The 21,255-nt window shown below is 48.0% G+C and overlaps 1 protein-coding gene across 6 annotated transcripts; it reads right to left on the bottom strand.

The window, feature by feature from the left end:
* Positions 1-357: 357 nt before the first annotated feature.
* MATK (megakaryocyte-associated tyrosine kinase) lies at positions 358-19,740 on the bottom strand. Of its 6 annotated transcripts, XM_083879904.1 has the most exons (14): positions 14,539-14,580; positions 14,365-14,397; positions 4,958-5,014; positions 4,632-4,745; positions 4,363-4,478; positions 3,786-4,005; positions 2,808-2,901; positions 2,650-2,715; positions 2,392-2,491; positions 2,220-2,304; positions 1,968-2,041; positions 1,666-1,861; positions 1,226-1,312; positions 358-1,101 (listed from the first exon to the last, which is right to left on the bottom strand). In XM_083879904.1, exons 3-14 carry the CDS (start codon positions 4,964-4,966, stop codon positions 919-921), a joined length of 1,344 nt encoding a protein of 447 aa, XP_083736030.1. In that variant the 5' UTR covers positions 4,967-5,014; positions 14,365-14,397; positions 14,539-14,580; the 3' UTR covers positions 358-918. The 6 variants fall into 6 exon arrangements, with proteins under 6 accessions (XP_083736030.1, XP_083736027.1, XP_083736026.1 ...); XM_083879901.1 differs by lacking the exons at positions 4,958-5,014; positions 14,539-14,580 and adding an exon at positions 19,735-19,740; XM_083879900.1 differs by lacking the exon at positions 4,958-5,014 and having other exon boundaries at positions 14,539-14,629.
* Positions 19,741-21,255: the final 1,515 nt, after the last annotated feature.

Raw genomic sequence — 21,255 nt, 5'->3', positions numbered from 1 at the left:
CCACACACACATGGGGACTGGGGGTTCAGGAAGTCAACACAGAGGAGACACAAGAGGATTAGCTGAAAAAACCCAATTGATGGTCAAAGGACTGGCAGCAGATGAGGCAGTGGTGGGTGCGCACCCACCCACGTGGAACCCTCATGCCCCCGCTAATCCCTGCTCCACTGAGACTCGAGATTGCTTGGGAGCCTGCAGGGCTGAGGCCTCCCCACTGCTGGGGATATGCCCCGTGCCCATAATCTATATGAAAACAATTCTCATACAGCCTCTGATTAAAGCATAATCCCCTGCTGCACAGAGCCCCTATGGGAGAGGAGTTGGATGGCACTGGGGGCTCTGAGGGCCAGAGCTCCTGGCCCCCCCAAAGCCTTTCACCAGGATTTGTCAGGCCACAAGTGACAGATAGGCCTAATTTCACCACACAGGCCTAAAGATGCTGTTGAACTAATTTCTTTGGTTTAATCAAAAAGTCCAAATCCATGTGGTTTAGCTGGCTGTGCTGGCATCCCCGTGTGGGGCTGGGCACTGGGGCAGGGCTGAGTCAGGGTGGGGTCTCATCCTCCTGTGAGTGGAGATGTCCAGTCCTGTCTCCCATCACTGGGAGTTGCAGCTTGAAGGGACCCCACAAGCAGCATCCACTCCTGGGACTGAGCACAGGGGGTATGGGCATGGCTCCCTTGGGGTCTGCGCTCCCCACTCTGGTGGGTCAGGGGAGATCAATTCCATGGCAAGCTTCTCGGGGCTGTGTGGTGGGTAGAAAGACCATGCTGGGATAGAGGGAGGATGCTGCCCCATCTTCACAGGGAGAGAGCAGCACCACAGGCCATCCTGGTCCTGACCCCTATTGCCCTACCACTCCCAACCCGGGAGGTTCTAGGGGCTTCATGGTCCTGGGTCCTGGTAGCAGGATGGGAGTTAAATGTCCCTCAGGTGCTTCAGCTCCTTCTGCAGCTTCTCTGTAAGCTTCTTGAAGGATGGGCGCTTGCCTGGCTCCAACTCCCAGCAGCTCTTCATCAGGGCATAGACAGTGGGAGGGCAGCCCTCAGGGGAGTCCATGCGGTACCCCTGCTCCAACAGCTCTGTCACCTCCTTCAGGGCCTGCCAGGATGGAGAAGCCAGCTGGCAACCCCCTTCCCTGCTCTGGTCAGGGAGCAGTGGGATGTCCCTGCCCCATTATTGCCAGTGGGATGTAACCTGTGGTGTTCCCCAGCACAGTGCTCACCAGCTTGGGGTAGGGTGCCCTTCCAAAGGAAAAGGTTTCCCACAGGAGGATCCCGTAGCTCCACACATCTGACTTGGAGGAAAATTTCTGCGGTGGCAGGAGAGGGGGAGGTTGAAGCTGAGGTCAGTGGGACGAGCTGAGGGCTGTGCTGGGTCCCCATTGCTTTCCAAGGGGAAGACAGAGGACAGTGACTGTCCCTTGCCCCCCCTCAGCTCCCTAGGGTGTGAACACCCCCCAGTCCCATAATCCTGCCCCAATTCCCACTGCAGGCCTGCTCAGGACAGAGACAGAATTTTGGGAGATGCAGGGCTGACTGTGCTAGAGGCCACTGTGGGGCAGGGATGGATCAGTGGGAATGGGAACAAGCAGGGGCAACCCAAGGGGGTGAGATGCTTTGGAAGGACCCCCTGGCAAGTCCCTTCCCTCTCACTGTCACTCACATTGTGTTTCAGGGCCTCTGGTGCTGTCCACTTCACAGGGAGCAATGTGGCATCTGCACCCTTGGGGTTGACTCGGGCCAAGCCAAAATCACTCACTTTGGCCACGTTCTCCTCAGAGATGAGGATGTTGCGGGCAGCCAAGTCCCGGTGCACCAGCTTCTTGGACTCAAGGTAGTCCATGCCTTGAGCCACATCCCTGCCACAATCGAGTGAGACAGAGCCATGTCACCATGTGTCCCCTGGGGCTGCACAGGAGGATCCAGAGCCCTGGATCCCAGCCCAGAGGAGAGAGAGGAACTTACAGGGCAAACAGGAGGAGCTGCTGGGTCGGGACGAGTGCCCGGCCCCGTGTGCGCAGGAAGTTCACCAGGTTGCCCTGACAGAGAAGGATACAATGAGTCAAGACAACAGGATGGAGCTGCCAGGAGACTTTGCCTTCTGCAGGTGCTGCAGTGCCTGGCATCTCTGATGACTCAGCCCCTAGACAGGGATATTTTCCCCAAATCTAAGTGGTGATGGGTCCCATTGGCTGAGGAGCAGCCAGGTGCTCTCACCTTGCTCATGAACTCCATGACAATGTAGAGGCCATTGTGCAGGATCACTCCCAGCAAACACACAAGGTTTTTGTGCCGGACCTTCCTGGAATGGAGGGTATACGAGTCAAGGAGGTGCCTTCTCATCCCAGGCCATGGGCAGGGTTGGGTCACACCTCCATGGAGCACTCACGTCATGGCAGCTGTTTCAGCGAGGAAGGCCTGGGCAGTCACATCACACTTGATGTTCTTCACAGCCACCCTCTGTCCCATGTACTCACCTTGCAGGACATCTAGGAGATCATGGGAGAGTCAGGCTGAGCCCCACACCTGGCCTCCTGCACCCCAGGCCTCCTGCGCCCCCCATGCCATGAGATGGGGGAGGGGGATCAGGCAGTGACATCTGGGGAAGCTGCACCTGGGGAACATCCAGCCCCATCCTCTCACCTACCTCCAAACTCGCCTTGCCCAATGCGGTCTCCCAGTGTGAGGTACTTCAGGTTCAGCAACCAGCCAGCTGGGCATGGGCACAAGGGCACGTTAGCAGGGGCCGCCAGTGGGGCCTTGTCCCTAAAATGCAGACCACAATCCCCTCCCACCATCCTCTACCTTTGGCCAACTCCTCCTCAGCTGACTTCATCCCAGATTTTGGTTTAGGCTTCACCAGCTTGGTGCAGATGGCTCCCTGCTCCTTCATGTAATGCTGCCAAGAGATGAACAGATGGAGATGATGCCAGCTTTTACTCTCAGACTCAGGGTGTGAGTCCAGGGAACAGCTTTGTGATGCTCCATGAGACTGCACCATCACCACCCTCAAGGGCAGCCCATGTCTCGGCCTTGCTCCCCTCTGGGCACAGCCAGAGGAACACTACAATGGACCACAGGGGATATGGGATGCTACTGGTGTGGTTGAACCCCTTGTAGGTGCTGCAGCAGCTGAGGGCAATTTACGGAGGTGATGGGAGCAGAAGCAGCCAGACAGGATGGGACAGGATGGGACAAGATAGGATGGGCCAGGACAGCCTTTGGAGTTTTAAAATGCGACTGGGGCAGCTGAAAAGGGAAAGGAGCCACCCAAAAATTGTGTCTAAAAGGAGAACATAGGAGTGCAAGTCCCTGGAGAGGAGACAGGGTGAGGAATGGACCACCGGGAAAAACTCACTGGAAGGGTGAGAACTCACACAACAGCCAGGGAGCTGTGTGGGGTCATCAGGTGAGAGGGGATATTGAGTGGAGGGAGACAAGGCAAAATGCCTTAAAGTCCAGGAAAGGCAGAGACCACCAGGGTCCTCCAGCTATGTGAAGCACTGAATAAGCAGGGATGGGGGTAATGTGGCCCTTGGCTGAGGGCTGGGACTGCAACTGGTATAGCTGGTTTTCACAGACATACTTGGGATATCCCAGATCCACTCATTGCACCCAAAACTGAGCGGGAACTACGAGCCTTTGAAGGGGGTAGAGAATTACATCAGGTAACGCCAATGAAAACCACACAGAAAAAGACAAGGACCTGCCTCTGTGTGAGCCCATGAGATCCTTGCCCTTCTCTGACACTGGTGGGACCCTCTGCCTGGGGGGGGGTCTCACCTCAATCATGTCAATGAGGTTGGAGAAGTACTGCTGGCTGTCAATGCTGAGCGTGTTCTCCTCGTGCACCACGCGGTAGTGGATCACCTCCTTGCCAAAGCTCACACACAGCACGTAATCACCAGGGTGCCGGACAGACTCACGCACCAGGAACAGCCCATCCTCAGGGGGCTGCAGCTCCTGCACTGCCTCCATCCCTGAGATCTTCCCATGGAACCAGCTGAGGAGAGGGGCATTGGAGAGGGAACTGAGCCAGGGGGCTTCCCCCAGGGGCAGCAGCAAGATGGGGAAAGCTGAGCCCCTGCCAAAGCTACACAGACCCTACTGCACGAAACCCCTCTCCATGGGGTCTATCCAAGCTGGGTGGGCACAACTAGGGTTCCTTAAACACAGGTACTGGCTTTTGTAGCCAGCAAATCCCCCCATTTCCAGGGCACGGCTACAGGATGTTCTGTCCCTAGCTGCCCACCCAAAACATGGATGGTGGGAGCACACTGGACTCATCTGCTGTTGCAGCTCCCAGGGGCTCAGCTGGGTCCCCTGGGCCCCCCACCCCAGTCACCTCAGCTGTACTCACGGCATCAGGCTGAGCTTGGGGTCAGCACGGATGGCCCCACGCTCCCGCAATGCACTGGCTGCCAGCAGCCCCTCCTGCCCCGTCTCGTTGTGCCTGGCATGGTACCAGCCTTTGCCCTGGGGACAAGAGGGTTTCACAGCAAGGGAAGGAAGGGGAAATCCCTCTGGGAAGGAAGGGACTGGCTCTGGCAGCTGAGCTGATGGCACTGGTGTCCCATTCTGTCCATGCCCTCTCAGCACAGTGTGCACCTGAGCACCCATAAGTCTCACCTCCACAGCCTCAATGATGGTGACCATGTCACCCTTGCGGAAGACCAGCTCCCGGGGCTTGGGCTTGGTGTGGTCATGCTTGGTGACACACTGCGTCCCTGGGGGCCAGTGCTTCTGCAAGGAGAAAGCAGCATCAGTAGGGACATAGAGAGCTGGACCCCTTTGCTTCCCACAGGCACCAGGGCCAGCCCCAAGGACCATCTGAAACCCTGGTTAGGGACCAGGGGCACTGGGCATGAGCCCTCCTCCACCCCACTTCAGTCCTGAGGGCACACGTCCCCTGGTGTCAGCTAGCATTGCTAGTGTCCCTGTGCAGCCCTGCTCACCCCAGACATGGCCAACCGTCAGCACATCAGAGACTCCCTGTCCTCTCCTGCTGCCACCTGCAGAAGAAACCAAAGGGGCTATGGAGGAACGGGACTGAGCTGGCTTGTCCCAGGTCATGGCTGCTGTCCCAGGACACTGCTGCTGTCCCACAGGCTCCCCTGGCCAGTGCAGTTCCTGTCCCTCACACAGCCTTGCAGCATGGGATGGAGGAAAAGGCTACAAATTCTGCTTGTGCCAGCTGTGTCCTGGGGACACTCCTGTCCCATACGCATATCAGAGCAGGACCCAGCACTCCTGCTCTCTGCCTCTGCCACCAAAGAGGGGCCCCAGCTCCCACTAGCTCTGCTGGCACAGCAGGAGCCCAACACCACAGCTGTGAAGGAATAATGTGGTTTTATCAGGAACTTGTTTTTTCACCTCCTCTTTCAAGAGTTCTGAGTCACCAGGGCCCTGAGAGGCACGAGCCATGGCCCCGCTGATGTGGGATGCAGCAGGGCTGATGTGGGGGCTGCCTGGCAGCAGGGACACAAACAGGCGAGGCTGGGCTGAGGTAGGACTGTCACATGCACTGGATGTGGGATGATTGCACAATGTCCCTGTGCCGCCCTTGACACCAACTGGTCATGCTGGGATGCATATGACAGCTTTGCAATTTAAAATTGTGGGTCTTTTCCTCCTGGAGTCCTTTATCCCCACTGTCACTCCTTTGGGAGGATCATAGAATCAGGGAATGGTATGGTTTGGGAGAGACCTTAAACTCCATCTCATTCAACTCCCTGCCATGGGCAGGTACACCTTCGACTAGCCAAAGGTTGCTCCAAGCCCTGTCCAACCTGGCCTTGGACACTGCCAGGGATCCAGGGGCAATCACAACTTCTCTGAGCAACCTGTGCCAGGGCCTCCCCACCCTCACAGCCAACAATTTCTTCCCAATATCCCATTTATCCCTGCCTTCTGGCAGTGGAAGCCATTCCCTGTGTCCTGTCCCTCCCTCCCTTGTCCCCAATCCCCCTCCAGCTCTCCTGGAGCCCCATCAGGCCCTGGAAGGGGCTCTAAGGTCTCTCTTGAGCCTTCTCCAGGTAAACAGCACCAGCTCTCCCAGCCTGGCTCCAAAGCAGAGGGGCTCCAGCCCTTGGAGCATCTCTGTGGCCTCCTCTGGACTCCAGCAGCTCCACGTCCTCCTGATGTTGAGGGTCTCAGAGCTGGAGTCAGCTCTGCAGCTGGAGTCTAATCAGAGCAGAGCAGAAGGGCAGAATCCCCCCCTCCCCTGCTGCCCACACTGTGGGATGAGCTCCTTGGAGCAGAGATGACTTTGCTCCTTTGGAAAGTGAGTCACAATCACTGCTCTGCATCACTGGTGGTAAACTCATCTCTGTAGCAGTGCGGATCCTAGGACTATATGGTTATGCCAGCCCATATCCACAACAATAAAACAGGGACTATTGCAGCTGCTACAAGGTTAGTATCAGAAGGCAGCAGTTTTGCCTCTACCAGAAGCCATTGTTAGCCAGCACTGCCATCACCTCGCCTTGCAGCCCATCCATGGCATACATATTGTCTTGGTGAAGTTCGGGCTGCAAAGGCAGCCACTGTTCCCCAGCAGGCACAGCCAAAGGCTGATGTGACTGGGTGCAGCTCAGATCCCTTCCAGGATGGTGAGGATCTCATGAACACAGAGCTTCAGAACAGAGTTGGCTCCATACCCCTGCTGTGGTATGTCCTGGTCCAAAGAGGGATGTTCTGGCTGAACCAGGAGGGCTGATGGCAGCTCTGGTAACTGTCCTTCATTTTCTGCTGCTCCACAACAGAAATTTTGGGTTCAAAGCAGCAACTGTTTGATCAGTCCTGCCCCTGTGTGCAGACAGTAGTTGGTGCTGGGAAGGGACAGATCCTTCATTTGAGTACCAAAGGGAAGAGCTTCTCCTCTTGCCCAGCTGGTCCTGGGGCTTGCACACACACCCCCACATGGACACCTGCTGCTGGCAGAGCCTGGACACCAGGCAGTGCCTCACCCAAGCACCAGCAGAGACAGCAGTGAATCACCTCCCTCCTGGTGACACTCACATGCCTTGTTCTAAAGCAGCTCTTTGATTCAGGAGGTGTTTGATCCATGAATTTCCCAGCACTGTAGAGCTGTTCCAACCCTGGACTGGAGACCTCAAGCTTATTCCCAGTGCACAGAGTTACTCCAGCTGAGAAGGTGCCAGACTTGACAGCACTGTGACAGGAGGGGATACTGCCTGCAGAGGCTGCACCTCTGGACACAATGGAGCTGACATGCTGTGCGCTCCCCTCCGGAACACAAACACCCAGCTGCACTGGCTGTCACTTGGACAAAGGGCAGGTAAAGCTGCTCTGCTGGAAAACCAGTGACACGGCATTCTCCCCACTGCCCACCACACTCAGCACCGTGCCTGTCCTTCCCTGCTGCCAGAGTGGATGGGAGGACGATCTCATCTGCCCTCAGTGCCTCTCGGATCTTGCTCTTACCTCAGCGGTGGCCATGTGTGGCTGGGGGCAGCGATGTCAGGGGAAGCTCACAGCTGAGTCTGAACTTGGATTCCTGAACTCCTGGAGAGTCTCTTTCCTACACAGAGCCAAACACTACATTCAGGGGTAGCTCCCAGACAGAGCCAGGGCCCAGTTTCCTGATTTCTCTGCTGGTGAGGCTGTGATGCATCATCCGGGCCGTCCCAGTGAAGGCGCCGCCTGCACCCTCAAACCTCCTTCAGAAATGACTCATTATTTGACAACACTTAGAGCAACTTCTGCCCTTTGAGGGCACAGTTACACACCTTCTATAGAAGAGAACTAGAGCTCACCAGATCCTTTCCCCTGTGGCACTGTGGGGGAATCAGTATGCCCCTTGCAAACAGGGACAGTTGCTGTCACCACTGCTGGCCTGGCCAGAGCAATGACAATTGAGTGGGTGCCTGTGTTGGAAACAGCTCTCCAGGGAGGCTGAGTGTCAGGAGAGGAAGAGCTGGGACCAGGAATCTCCAAGTGTAATCTTGTCTCAACATCAACTCAGTGAGCCTCAGAGCAGATTGATCCCAGAGCACAGCTACTCTTCACTGTTCCTCTGGGAGTGAAAATCCAGAGGCATAGTGGGTTGGGACAGGCAATGGCAGAAAGACTTTTAAATTACTACCACTGTTGAAGAGAAGCAGCTTATCTATATCCTGCAGCATCCACAGCCAGTCGGGAGGGCATAACTGCCTCTGCAGTTCATCATCCCAGCCAGAAAACCAGACATCAGTTCTGCACTAATGTTCAGCATTTCCAATATTCTGAGGAAAATGGTGAAAAATAAGAAAATGCAGTTGTAGGCAAACACCAGACTTCATTCAGAGGTCTTGGGATCTTTTTGGGTGTACTTTTAGGTGTTTTTTTTTTTAAATTAAATGGTGTTTAAGCCTTCAGAAAACATTGGCAATTCAAGGGCAAAGGCAGTGTAGAAGAAAACTAATCCAAAGTAGCTGGTACTTTTGGGTCCTGGTTATATCTTTTAATCCACAAATAGCTTCTCCAAGCCATTCAAGCCAGACTGCTCATAGGATTTTTGGGGTGGGTTTCTCCCTGGAGCACCCTTTGCATTATTCCCTATATTTGTAGGGATGGATCCTGGTTTGTTCAGGCTGGAGAATAAACATATGAGTTCATCCTTACAGCTCTGCACTGCACTCCCAGGATCTGCACAAGGGTCTCTGCAACAAACAGAAGTGTTTTGTACTTTTGGGTTTTGACACATCCGGCCATTGTTTATAGGCATGACCACGGGCTGAAGAACTCCGCATCACACACAGGGAACCACTCCCTCAGATGTAATAAATGGGCTTTCCCTGTCCTGCTGCACAGTCAGCAGATATTTCCACATGCTTCTGCCTGGTGTCCTTTTATATCCTGGTGTATGCCACCCAGCCAGAGCCTGAACCTTTGACGCACACAACCTCAGCACTGCTTTCTCCCTTCTCTGGTGCAGCAAAGACAATGCCCGGCTCAGTGGGTACGGCTGAACCACTGTGTGCCTGGGTCCCACCAAAAGTGACAGAGCCAAAATATCCGCACTGTGCAGCCCTTACCAAGTCACTGAGTAAATGGGCAATAGTATGGGAACATTTGTCTCACATTCTGGGCTGAGGCTTTGCCTACTCGGCAGTCTTCCTCCTGGCATCCTGCATTTGGGCCAGGGAGAGTGAGGCTCAACATCCTACTGAGAAGTGCCATTCCTGGCAAAATCAAAGTTATCCAAAGGAGCGGAGTTTGGAGGCAGAGAGATGGTCAACAATATTCATCAGAAACAGCACACATTTTGTACAAAAACCCAGCTCTTCTCATCTCAGCAACATCTAGGCATTAACAGTCCCAAACCCAAAGGCTCTCTTTTGCCAACTCAACCCCTTTCAATTCTCTTGGACAATACCATTGGATTCCCCAGAAATGTACCTTCCAGCCTGAGGAGTCTGCCCTGCATTTCAAACCTTCAAAAAGGGAACCAGAAAATGGCAATAAGTCATAAGAGCAGACATGTCTGTGACATCCAATCTCCAGCATTTAACAGGAATGTCACTGAGTTAAAACATGCTTTATCACAGCAAAGATTTATATTTCCACCCAGAAATATAAAATCACTGAATCCCAGAATGGTTGGTTTTGGAAAAGACCTTGAATAGCATCCCTTTGTAAACCCCTGCCATGGGCAGGGCCACCTTCCACTAGCCTGGGGTGCTCCAAGCCTCATCCAACCTGGCCCTGCCCCAGGGATGGGGCAGCCACAGCTGCTCTGTGAAACCTGTGCCAGGGCCTCACCACCCTCACTGACAAGAATATCTTTCCAATGTCCAATCTAACCCTCTGGCAGTTGGAAGCCATTCCCCGCTTGTCCTGTCCCTCCCTCCCTTGTCCCAGTCCCTCTCCAGCTCTCCTGGAGCCCCTTTAGGCCCTGCAAGGGGCTCTGAGCTCTCCCTCGAGCCTTCCCTTCTCCAGGTGAACTTCCCAGCTCTCCCAGCCTGGCTCCAGAGCAGAGGGGCTCCAGCCCTTGGAGCACCTTTGTGGCCTCCTCTGGACTCACTCCAGCAGCTCCACATCCTTCTGGTACTGGGGGCCATAGAGTTCCAGGCAGCCCTAAGGTTCATCTGCAGAGAGGATCATTTGAAAGGGTCTTTCAGACTGAATAAGCTTTAGGTGATGCCTTAAGCTCAACCTTCTGCGAGTGGTTGTGCCCAGCACTGGTTCGGGCACACGTGCATCTTTCTCTCTGCATCACCATCCTGATGCCTCCAGGAGCAATTCCCCTCTGCCTACAGCAGCCCCATAGAACAGTGTTGACAAAAAAGGTATTTTCCCTAAACCTGTGCAGAACAAATAACAACACCCAAATCTCTGCCCCAGCAAGAAAGCAGAGCCTGGGCATGCTCAAGGGACAAGTTGAAGATGCTCAGCTGCAGCTGAACATGTGAGTTGGTGACACCTAGACCCAGCGTCAGGGCAGCTGTTTTATGGGGACACATCAGGCCATGGCTGCAGTGTCCATGCTGGTGCATTGTATCTGTCTGGGGGGAATGTGAAGCATTCAGAGGCTTGTCCCACATCTGGTTCTTGGTTTTTTCAGGCATCTGTGTCACTTGCCCTGAATGAGGACTGTTCCATCAGTTAAAATCTTTAGTATCTGGTATCATAACTTGGCTTCCATTAGTAGCAGCACTTGTGGCAGTATCCAATGGCTTTACTTCCTAATTTCTAATGAGGAAATATTTTTGCAGCAGATGAACCTTTACATCCTCTTTTGATCTGACTAAAGTCAGGGTAGAAAGTGCTCATGATATTTCAACACTTCCCAATCTTTCTGATTTACCAGTAACAGAGGATGATAACTGGATGGCAAACAAAGATCACAATCAAGGCATGAGGTTATGGTAGCACTAACTGTACAGGGGGTACAGCACCAGTTCCAGCAGAGCTCAGAATGTGCTGCACTGGGTTAGTTCATACAGTGGCCATGTAGTGATGGGACAAGGGGGAAAGGCTCGAAACTGAATGAAGGTGGGTTTTGATGGGGTATTAGAAAGAAATATTTTTGATTGTGAGGGTGTTGAGGCCCTGGCAGAGGCTGCCCAGAGCAGCTGTGGCTGCTCCTCCCTGGAAGTGTCTAAGGCCAGGCTGGATGGGGCTTGGAGCAACCTGAGATAGTGAAAGGTGTTCCTGTCCAGGGGGTGGAACTGGATGAGCTTTAAGGGCCCTTCCAGCCCAGCCATTCTGGGATTCTGAATCTATAAAACAATGCATAATAAAACTTTCTTTACACCTCCCAGAAATGTACTAAAGATGAAACAGCCTTATTTCACAATAATGCAGAAACAATGTTTTTCAGTCATTTTTAAAAAGCCATTCAAAATACTCCAAAAAGCCTGAAGAGTGATTTGAAACTGAATTTTAAATAAAGAATCACATTATTCCACAATGGTTTAAGATAGGAGGGACCTTAAAAATTATCCAGTCCCACCCCCTGCCATGGGCAGGGACACCTTCCACTAGACCAGGTTGCTCCAAGCCCCATCCAATCTGGCCTTCCTTGGGCACTTCCAGGGATGGGACAGCCACAGGCAACCTAGGAGCCAAGAATTCCTTCCCATCTAACCCTGCCCTCTGGCAGGGGAAGCCATTCCCCCTTGTCCTGACCCTCCATCCCTTGTCCCAAGACCCTCTGCAGCTCTTTTGGAGCCCCTTTAGGCACTGGAATGGGCTCTGAGGTCTCCCCAGAGCCTTCCCTTCCTCAGGTGAACACCCCCAGCTCTTCCAGCCTTCAACAAAATACATGAAGCTGAAGCCTGTGGAAATTCTCTTGCTGTCTGGTGGTGTCACATCCAACAGCCTAAGCGTACAGCTCTGGTTCTCTCTATTGCACTCTTCAGGTATCACTATGACAGCACCAAAGCTGTGTTACAACTTGGTCAACTTTGTTCAAAACCACTGAGAAGGAAGTGTCTCCATATGTCTGAACCATGATGTACACTGCTGCTCCCAAACAGCAGCTCCTGGAGCCCAGGATCCCTGCTCCAAAGGGTGGGGGAAAACCCCAAACCCACACAACAAAACTTGGCAGCTTCAGGCACTTCAGGCCAGAGGGCAGAAATCTAAAATGATAAAATATTTAAAAATACACATGATACCAGAGTGTGTGTGTGATTTACCTTTTTTTTTTCTTTAATATATCTCTCTATATGTTTTGCTGTCAGAAGAGTTTCTTCTAGAGCAAGGAGTAGGAGGGAAGAAAACATAACAGAAGGAAAGGAACTGTTGCTACAGGCAACTCAACTCTTACACAACGGTGCAATTTCTGTAATGATTATAGAATCACAGAATCATTAAGGTGGGAAAAGACCTCCAGGATGATCAATTCCAACCATCAGCCCAGCACCACCTCCATGTTTACCATTAACCAATGTCCCCAAGTGCTACAGCCACGTGTTGTTTGAACACTGCCAGAGATGGTGACTCTACCACTGTCCTGGGCAGCTTGTGCCAGTGCCTGACCACCATTTCCATGAAGAAGTTTTCCTCTATATACAATGCAGACCTTCCCTGCTGCAATCTGAGGCCGTTTCCTCTGGTATTGTCATTTATTACCTGGGAAAGAGACTGACCCCCACTGGGTTCCACTGTCCATCAGGGGTTATACAATTTTGGAGAATTATAGTACAACAAAACTACTGGCAATGGATTATTTAAAATGCTAGATATCAGACTAACCCAGAACTTCTTACAGGCAAAAATTGCTATCATATGAGCATTATTTCATGCATGCAATATAATTATGATGCAGCATCTCTTGTTTGCAATTTTTTCCTTCTCCTTCACCCTCTGCTCTTCTACCTGTCTCTCTTCTTTTTACTGTGTGCATCAAATGTATTCTTTTGAGATTTCAAGTGCCCTGATTATCTTTTCTTCCCCTCAAAGCCATCATTTTTAAACCATGCCAGGAGAAGAAGGAGATAAAATGGTAACAACCCAACAGAAATGAAGGCAGCTATATGATGGAAATACACAGAAATCTGCAGTTCTTCCCACACACTATGGAAGATGGAATTTTAAGTTATTTAGAAGTTCATCACCACCACTACACCACACACAGAAATTAAGCTTATATTGCAAAGCCTAACCTAAAGCTACAGTAGCCAATGCCTCTGAAAATATGAAATCAAGAATTTGGTGTCCAAGCTGAAGCCTTCTTCATCAACCTTCTGCCCTGAGCCACAGAGGTTTCAGGCAAGACTGGCTACTGCAATTTTAATTTAATCTCAAACTGAGTTCCCTTTCATCATATTTAACATGAGTAACTGTAGGATTTTAATGTTTGCTTATTTGATATTGATCAAGAAAGTCAATGCTCTCATTGCACAGTCAAGAAATTGCAACTGCTAATGAAAAAAAAGTAATTTCATGTAAATGACCTTTGCTGCTGTATATCAAACCAAGAACAACTGGGCAAACAGGATGGGAGAGGGCTTGAGTCACGCACTATACAATTTTATGTGCTACAATAAAATCTGTGGTTTTCCAAATAGGCAATAAAAAAATGGGATAGATGAGTCAATGGCAGAGAGAAACACTGAGGACACATAGCATTTCATTTATAGACAGTGGAACTCTCATTTGGTGGGACACCCCAAACTCTCATTGTCAGTATGGAGAATCAAATTAACCAGGACCCTCATGTCAAGGGGGTTGGGATGGATCTCAGGGAAAGGTTCTTCCCCCTGAGGCTGCTGGAGCACTGCCCAGGCTGCCAGAACTCCAGGAGCATTTGGACAATGCCCTCAGGGATTCTCAGGGTGGGATTGTTGGGGTGTCTGTGCAGGGACAGGGGCTGGACTGATGGTCCTTGTGGATTCATTCCAGCTCAGGATTTTCTATGGTTCTATACTCATCTCACTTTAATGAATCCCTTCACTTAAATCTGAGCAACATCAACATGATTTCTGGTGTTACTATGATAGAAGCATAATAATAAATGAAATATAATGCACATTTCTCAGTAGTTTAAAAGTGTTAATTGCAGTGAGAATCTTCAGTATCTCACTGTCAGGGACATTCAGCAAACTGGTATTCCCTGCACTTTTCTACCTGTGCATCATTTCATTACAGATTCACTGAATCCCAGAATGGTTTGGGTTGGGAAGAACCTTAAAACCCATCTCATTTCATTCCTGCCATGGGCAAAGACACCTTCCACTAGCCCAGGGTGCTCCAAGCCCCATCCAACCTGGCCTTGGACACTTCCAGGGATCCAGGGGGCAGCTACAGCTGCTCTGGGAACCCTGTGCCCAATTCTTCTCACAGAGAAGAATTTCTCATTCTACAGTAAAGAGTTCTTGGCAGCTTACAGTCTCTAAAGCGTCCAACTTACCTTCCTGATAGGGATCTTGCAGTCCAGGTTCATCTGTCAGTGCAAGAGATGAGAAAGGAAACCCATCACAAAAATAAACACATTGCAGTCAGGTTTTTAACAGCAAACATCAGCAGGCAAAGAATTAAAAACATGTTTAAAAACTATTTAAATAATTCTGAAATCTTGCTTTACCTGAAGTGAGAAAATATGAGAAGCTGATCAACTGAGCTTTAGATTCTCTGGAATGAGCCCACAGTCACAGCATCTAAGACTTCCCTTAAAAGCTTTTCTATAAATAACAACTGTGAGTGTTCTGAAAAGCAACATGAGCTTTGTGGAAGTCAAGTGGGAGTGCCTGGGGCTGGAAATACAGTTCTGAAAAATCCATAGAATCACAGAATCCCAGAATGGTTGGGGTTGGAAGGCTTAAAGCTCATCTTATTTCACACCTCTGGGCAGGGACACCTTCCACAGGGAAGAATTCTTTCCTAATATCCCATGTATTCCTGCCCTCTGGCAGTGGGAAGCCATCCTCTCTTGTCCTGTCCCTCCAGGCTCTTGTCCCAGTCCCTCTCCAGCTCTCTTGGAGCCCCTTTAGGCACTGAAAGGGACTCTGAGGTCTCCCTGAATCCTTCTTTTAAATCCTTGTTTACAAAAAGTTCCATTGCCCCTGGAGAGGATTAAAGTGACATATTAGAAGTAAAAAAACCCCAGACAAACAAGCTTTTCCTTTAACCAAACTTTGCTACTTCTCTGGACATTTACCCATTTTTGGGACCCTGCTTTGGGGTTTGCAGCACTTTGAAATTAATTAGTAGACTGCCTTGTCACAGGTTGTCAAACTACCAAGAATGTATCCACTTTTGTGGGAATTTTGATTACATAAATAGCCAAGTAAGAAATTATATTTGCTCTTTTATCACCAAAATGCACTCAGCCCCAACTAATCAACTCTTCTACCTGACCTTGGTGGCAGAGCTTCCCTGGGATGAACATCAGGAGAATGAAGAGCTGATTTCCAGAGCTCCTTTCTAAAAATGTTAATGATCTCAGACAACCAAGTGCACACAGGATTTTACAGCTGCCTGGTAATCTTCTTAACTGCAGTAATCATACAAGAAATTCTACCTCAAATGCACACCAAGAGCGGAATGTATCACCTCTGTTACTGAGACTGAGTCTTCGGGGCTCTACATGGATATTTCTGTCTTTTACTGACATTTTCCCATCACTCACCTGCTGCAGTTTGATAGCCATGTGCAAGAGGAGAAGTATTTTCCCCACCTCCTGCACATCTTTTATCTGGGTGTAGGATTCTGGCATTACTCTCTGAATATTAAACACAAACCCATTGCAGCTGCACTCAAAGCGTACAGGGAAGTTGAATATTTTAACCTTCACTATTTCCAATCTGAGACACAAAGCCCATCTTTCAGGATAACTAACCATAACAGTAACAGCAGGAATTTCTCCCCAGAATGTATTTTCTCAAGGTGTACATACTTATTCCTTAATAAAATGTTGCCACCCTGTTGAGTAACAGTGACTTTAAAAGCTCCCAGCCACCTTACACGGCAATTCAAGACAGGAAGGAAATGCAACATCCACTGAATCTGCAAACGGCTCTAGGAAGAGCCAATTGAAAACCCCACAGAGACATTTAACTGGAGGGCAATTCACTCACATACATTGTTGCCACAATGGACATGCGTTAATTTTAAAGCTTATGGGAAGTAGCAATCATTTAGCAAAGAATTTCTTATAGCAGATTTTTTTGAGTCCATTGTGCACTCAGGTATGTTCTCTTGAAGATTATCATCCCTTCCTGGTGCCAGTCTGTCCAGTCTGTGTTATCATGGGCATTTTCCAGGCATAAATAATACTTACATTTGGGTTTTGGTTTTTTTTTTTTTCCTTTTATCTGCCTCTGGTCATAGTAAGAATGGGAAGAACTAAACCTGATCTCACTGTGAATGAAGATTTAATTTAGATTTTGAATGTATGATTTCATAAGTAAAAGAAAAGTAACATTTTCAGGAACTCACAAAATAATAGCAATGCAAATAATCTAAATGTGTCATTGTCTGTCCCAGCACGAAAACAGTATTTTTGCACAGAAAAAGAAGCCTGACGAATACAAAACTCTACATGAAAGCCCATAAATGTATATTTGAAAAATCAGAGTAAGGTGATTATGCACAAAAAACCCAGCCTGGCATAAGTGCAACGGCTTGATCAAGCGTTGTTGAAAAATAATGTAAAAAGTTAAAAATCATTATGAATATGTCTGAAATCAAAACCCTCACACAGTGTCAACCTCTCCTACTCAGTCATGTCAAACAGGATGTACACCCAGCAGGCCTCAAGGTACACTTTCAGAGACAGTTGTAGTCTGCTTCAGTTTTGTCACCTTCTCTTTCACAAGTTTGCTGCTTCCTTCTTCTACTTTTACCAGTTTGTGAATGAAGAAAACTGGCTTAGTAGCCCAATTCTTAGCTATTTAGGAAGACATCCTTAATAGCATTTTAGTTAAAAATCCTTCATACTATTGCCACCTGTTTGTTCCTATGAACTCTTCCCGGATTTGTTCTATTCCTTCTCATTAGAGCAATTATTGGCAATTATCCACCAGCAGGCAGTGGTGGATTGATTACTGACATTTGCACCTCTAACCCAACACTGAAGCAATGCCTTCCAGGGCCTGAAGGGGCTCCAGGAGAGCTGGAGAGGGACTGAGACAAGGGATGGAGGAACAGGACAAAGGGAATGGCTTCCAACTACCAGAGGGCAGGGCTGGATGGGATATTGGGAAGGAATTGATCCTTGTGAGGGTGATGAGGCCCTGGCACAGGTTTCCCAGAGCAGCTGTGGCTGCCCCATCCCTGGGAGTATTCCGGGCCAGGTTGTACAGGGTTTGGAGCAACCTGGGCTAGTGGAAGATGTCCTTGCCCAGGGGTGTGGAACAAGATGAGCTTTAAGATCCCTTCCAACCCAAACCATTCCATGATTCCAAATTTTTCCAATGAGAAGAAGTCTTTCAAAACAAAAGGCAATTAAAGACTCTCTTAGAATCCTAGAATGTGTGCTGCAAATACAAGTTTAATTGTAATTATTTCTTTGATGGTGGTTATATCAACTACAAAATTGTAGTTAAGCCTGAGAGATTTTAAGCTTTTTATCACAAGCAGACATTAGTGTCTCTATGATGCTATACATCAGATGCTTTCAATCTTGCAGAATATTTCTGAATATAGGTAATAGTTCACACCACTTTCTCCACCCTTAGCATCTCTTCTCTGTGCAGTTCTCAGGATCACCTGCTGCTAAACTTCTGTTTATGCCACATTTCCAGCCTCAGCAGACAACAGTAACTGCTGAGTAACTTCAGATGCCCGGCTGGTCCCTGTCACAGCCTCTCTGTCACAGCCTCTCTAGGGGTGAGGAGTAAGTACTGGCACACAGCTGTAAGTACCCTGGGATAGAAGTAGACATTGGGAGAAACTCCAGTAAAGACAACACTGAATGACTACACTGTGATCATGTGCATGATCTTCTTACCAGGCCACATGAAAAATTTGACAATTCTTGTGCTCAGACATTTTCAAATCCATAACTCAGGGAAGACATGAAATACAATGTGCAAAGATAAGTGAACACTTGAAGCAAAAGGTTTTTAGAGACATCAACTTGAACAGTCAAAACCAATTATGAAATAATTTTCAGGAATATTTTTAAGAAATATTTTTAAGTGTATGAATTTCTTTAGGTTTGATTGTGCTCTGCTTAAGTTTATGGGTTTTTCTGAAGTGTTAACTTTATTTCCCTGTTAGCTGTAACATCAGCCTAACTTTCAAGAAAAATGTGGCAGAAAACCTTTGTGAAATAGTTTCGTTTCATAGCAGAGATGACAACTTTAAGATAGGAGCTTTTGGCAAAGCTAAATAACACAGATCATGCCAGGTTGTCCCAAGAATTTGTTTACTGCTGTGAACTGAAAAGCATACACTATCACAGTTTTTATTTCAGAATGTTTCTGAAAGAGTTTTTCCTTGATGTACACCCTTCTTAAATATAAACAGGCTCTGTGGTATTCATAACCCTATAAACGTGTCCCACCTCCTGAGGCTCCTCGGATATACATCGCACCTGCTCCTGTGAGCCACAGAGCAGACACCACAGAGCCCACATTGACGTGGTTTGCATCCTGTAGGGCTCCTGTTTCCTCAGCTTCCTGCCTGCTGAACAACGCCTTTCTTGTTGCACTTTTGTCATTCTAAGTGCCTCTGCTACGACAGGGCAACATATTCATTTCCCCTTCTATGAAAGTACTGTTTCTTTCAATTAAACATTGTGTCCTCTGAATATAAATGGAAAATTTTCCTAAACACTCAGATTAAAAACAAAAAATCACCCTTTGGAGTCACATTCAAATGTGCAATGTATAAAGTTCACAAGCACTGGTGGTTTGATGAGTTTCTCCTTCACTGCCTCACACTGCTGGTGTTCCTAATGCAAGAGGCAACCCACACACCGAGTCAGGATACTGGGCTTTATCACCATTCTGCAGAACAAGGTACCAGGCCCCTCACAATGCTGGAACATCTGGGAAACAAGTACAGGCTTGTATACAAAATGGTAACACAGAAAAATGACACTTAAACTGAATCACTAACATGTTCATCACGCAATTCCTAATGTGCATCTGATGTCTTAATCCAGCTCATTACATCCTCATTCACACAGACAAATTTCCCTGAGGGGCTGTTTTTTAGCATTATAATAATCTAAGGTAACTTCAGGCTGTATTTTCATCTTATCAGCGACCACCAAGTTAATATTTAACCTTACACAGATTACAGTTTCTGCATGAATCTGTTTGAACAATTGTCAACAAAATAGAGATTTTAGGTGTTCTGTTTCTGGGAGCTCCATTGCTTTGCATCCTGTTCTCATGGTGTCTAGCTGATGTGAACTTTCTGTGAACTTTATAAGCTTCATCTGACATCACCACTGCAAGAATTCACACAGAATCCATTCATTTTAAGCTTCTTACACAACCAACCCAGTCTTGGCTGCAAGACTTCCATGTGGCATGGACCAAGTGGGTCCCTTCTCACTCAGGATATCTAGGAATCTGTGGTTCCCCATGTGAAAACGTACCTATGTCATCAGCTCTTTGCTGCCTGCAGAGCACAGCTGAGGTAGCTGGTTTAGATCCAGGTGACAATATTGTTGGCACGTGCTCATGGTTGTATGCACTGCCCTTACCAAGTACAAAGAACTAAAGACCCTTTTGCCCCAACGTGTTTGTTATTTAAGTTTTCAGTAAGGGACAGACTGAGCACTACAACAAGTGTAGAGCAAAGTTGAAAGAGGCCAGGCACTTACCAGTACTTTGCGTACTTGCTCTGAAAAATGTGCAGTTTTAGATGTGGTATCCTAAGTTAAACACTTGTGAGATGCAGCTCTTTGCAAACAGCCCTTTGAAGAATAGATATCTTTTGTTCCACCACAACCACGACGCTGTCACTCAGGTGGCAAATGGGGACAGTCACACAGGTCAGGGGAAAATCCCTCCATGTTTTGTGTCTCTCAGTTGGCTGAGCTCCACACACCCCTCCAAGGGGAAGCTGGCCCTGTTTCCAGGTATCAAGGAACACATCAATAACTAGCTGCTGGACTGAAGGCATTCCAGAAGATGTATTCCCATACTTTCATACAAATTAAGTTAGGAAAGAGATGTTTAACACATTAATATACATTGCTTCTTGAAACAAAAGGAGGTTATTTAACAAAAATCATAAGAATTCAGGTGAAAAAAGAAAAGCTATGTAAGTTCTAGAACAGCACATAATCGTTCCACAAAACTACATTTATCACTAAAATAATTGCATTTTACCTGGAGAATAAAGTTTTTCACATCACTAAAAAGAAACCTTAGGAAAAAAGAGAAATGTGAGCCAGTTTTTAGCACTTTTTGCCTCCTCAACAGGACAAATACAGCAATTTTAGTTATAAATAGACTGCTCACAATCTCCTATTTTTTCAATATATGTTGAGGAAGGTATTTTTAGAGTCCCTCAAAGACTGTATCTATTGAAACTTTCCCTCCCTGCCCACTTCACATCAAAAACAAAATAGCGATTGAGTCAGATAAAATACATCACACCTTAAAAAGGTGAAATGTTAATTCTGTAAAAGTTTAATTTCTCAAATTTAGTCTTACAGGAATATCATCTGTTCTAGCATAATTTTGAGAAATTAATGAAGAAAACTTACAATTCACAGTTCATCTCATTATATTCTCTCAACAAATAGATATGGAAAGATATTGCTTATGCACTCAAGATACTTCAAATCCTGTTTGGAGACATGATTATCACAGAATCATAGAATCATGGGATGGTTTGGATTGGAAGGCACCTTAAAGTCCATCCAGTTCCCCACGGGCAGGGTCACCTTCCACTAGAGCAGGTTGCTCCAAGTCCTGTCCAGCAGATTTAGTGCAAAACATGCATTAAACACAACCTATTTATGAGAACTGAATTTCTGACAAGAAGCAGATGTTTGAGCAAGATGATTGTAATTTCACACTGAATAAATTCTTTTTCTCTTTACATAAAGAGAGGCTTCTCCAGAAAGAGCTTCTGGGCAGGAAGCACATCCCCTTCTGTGACTGAAGGAAGTTGTTTGAATCATCTAATTTGAGAACCAACTACCTGTACTGCAAGAACTTTCAGATAAAACATAGAAATGCTGAAGCCATGGATGCTGGACTCCAGCAGCAGTGGTCCTGCTTGCTCTTCACAGTTGCTCACAGATGCTTGTTGTTCATAATTAATTATCCTGTATACAGAATTCCAACAGAAAAACAGAAAAAAGAGGAATTAAGCCACTGTACTAAAAAAT

This window comes from Zosterops lateralis (assembly GCF_965231275.1).
Source record: "Zosterops lateralis genome assembly, chromosome: 29".
NCBI lineage: Eukaryota > Metazoa > Chordata > Aves > Passeriformes > Zosteropidae > Zosterops > Zosterops lateralis.
This window is presented reverse-complemented; position numbering and strand designations above follow the sequence as displayed.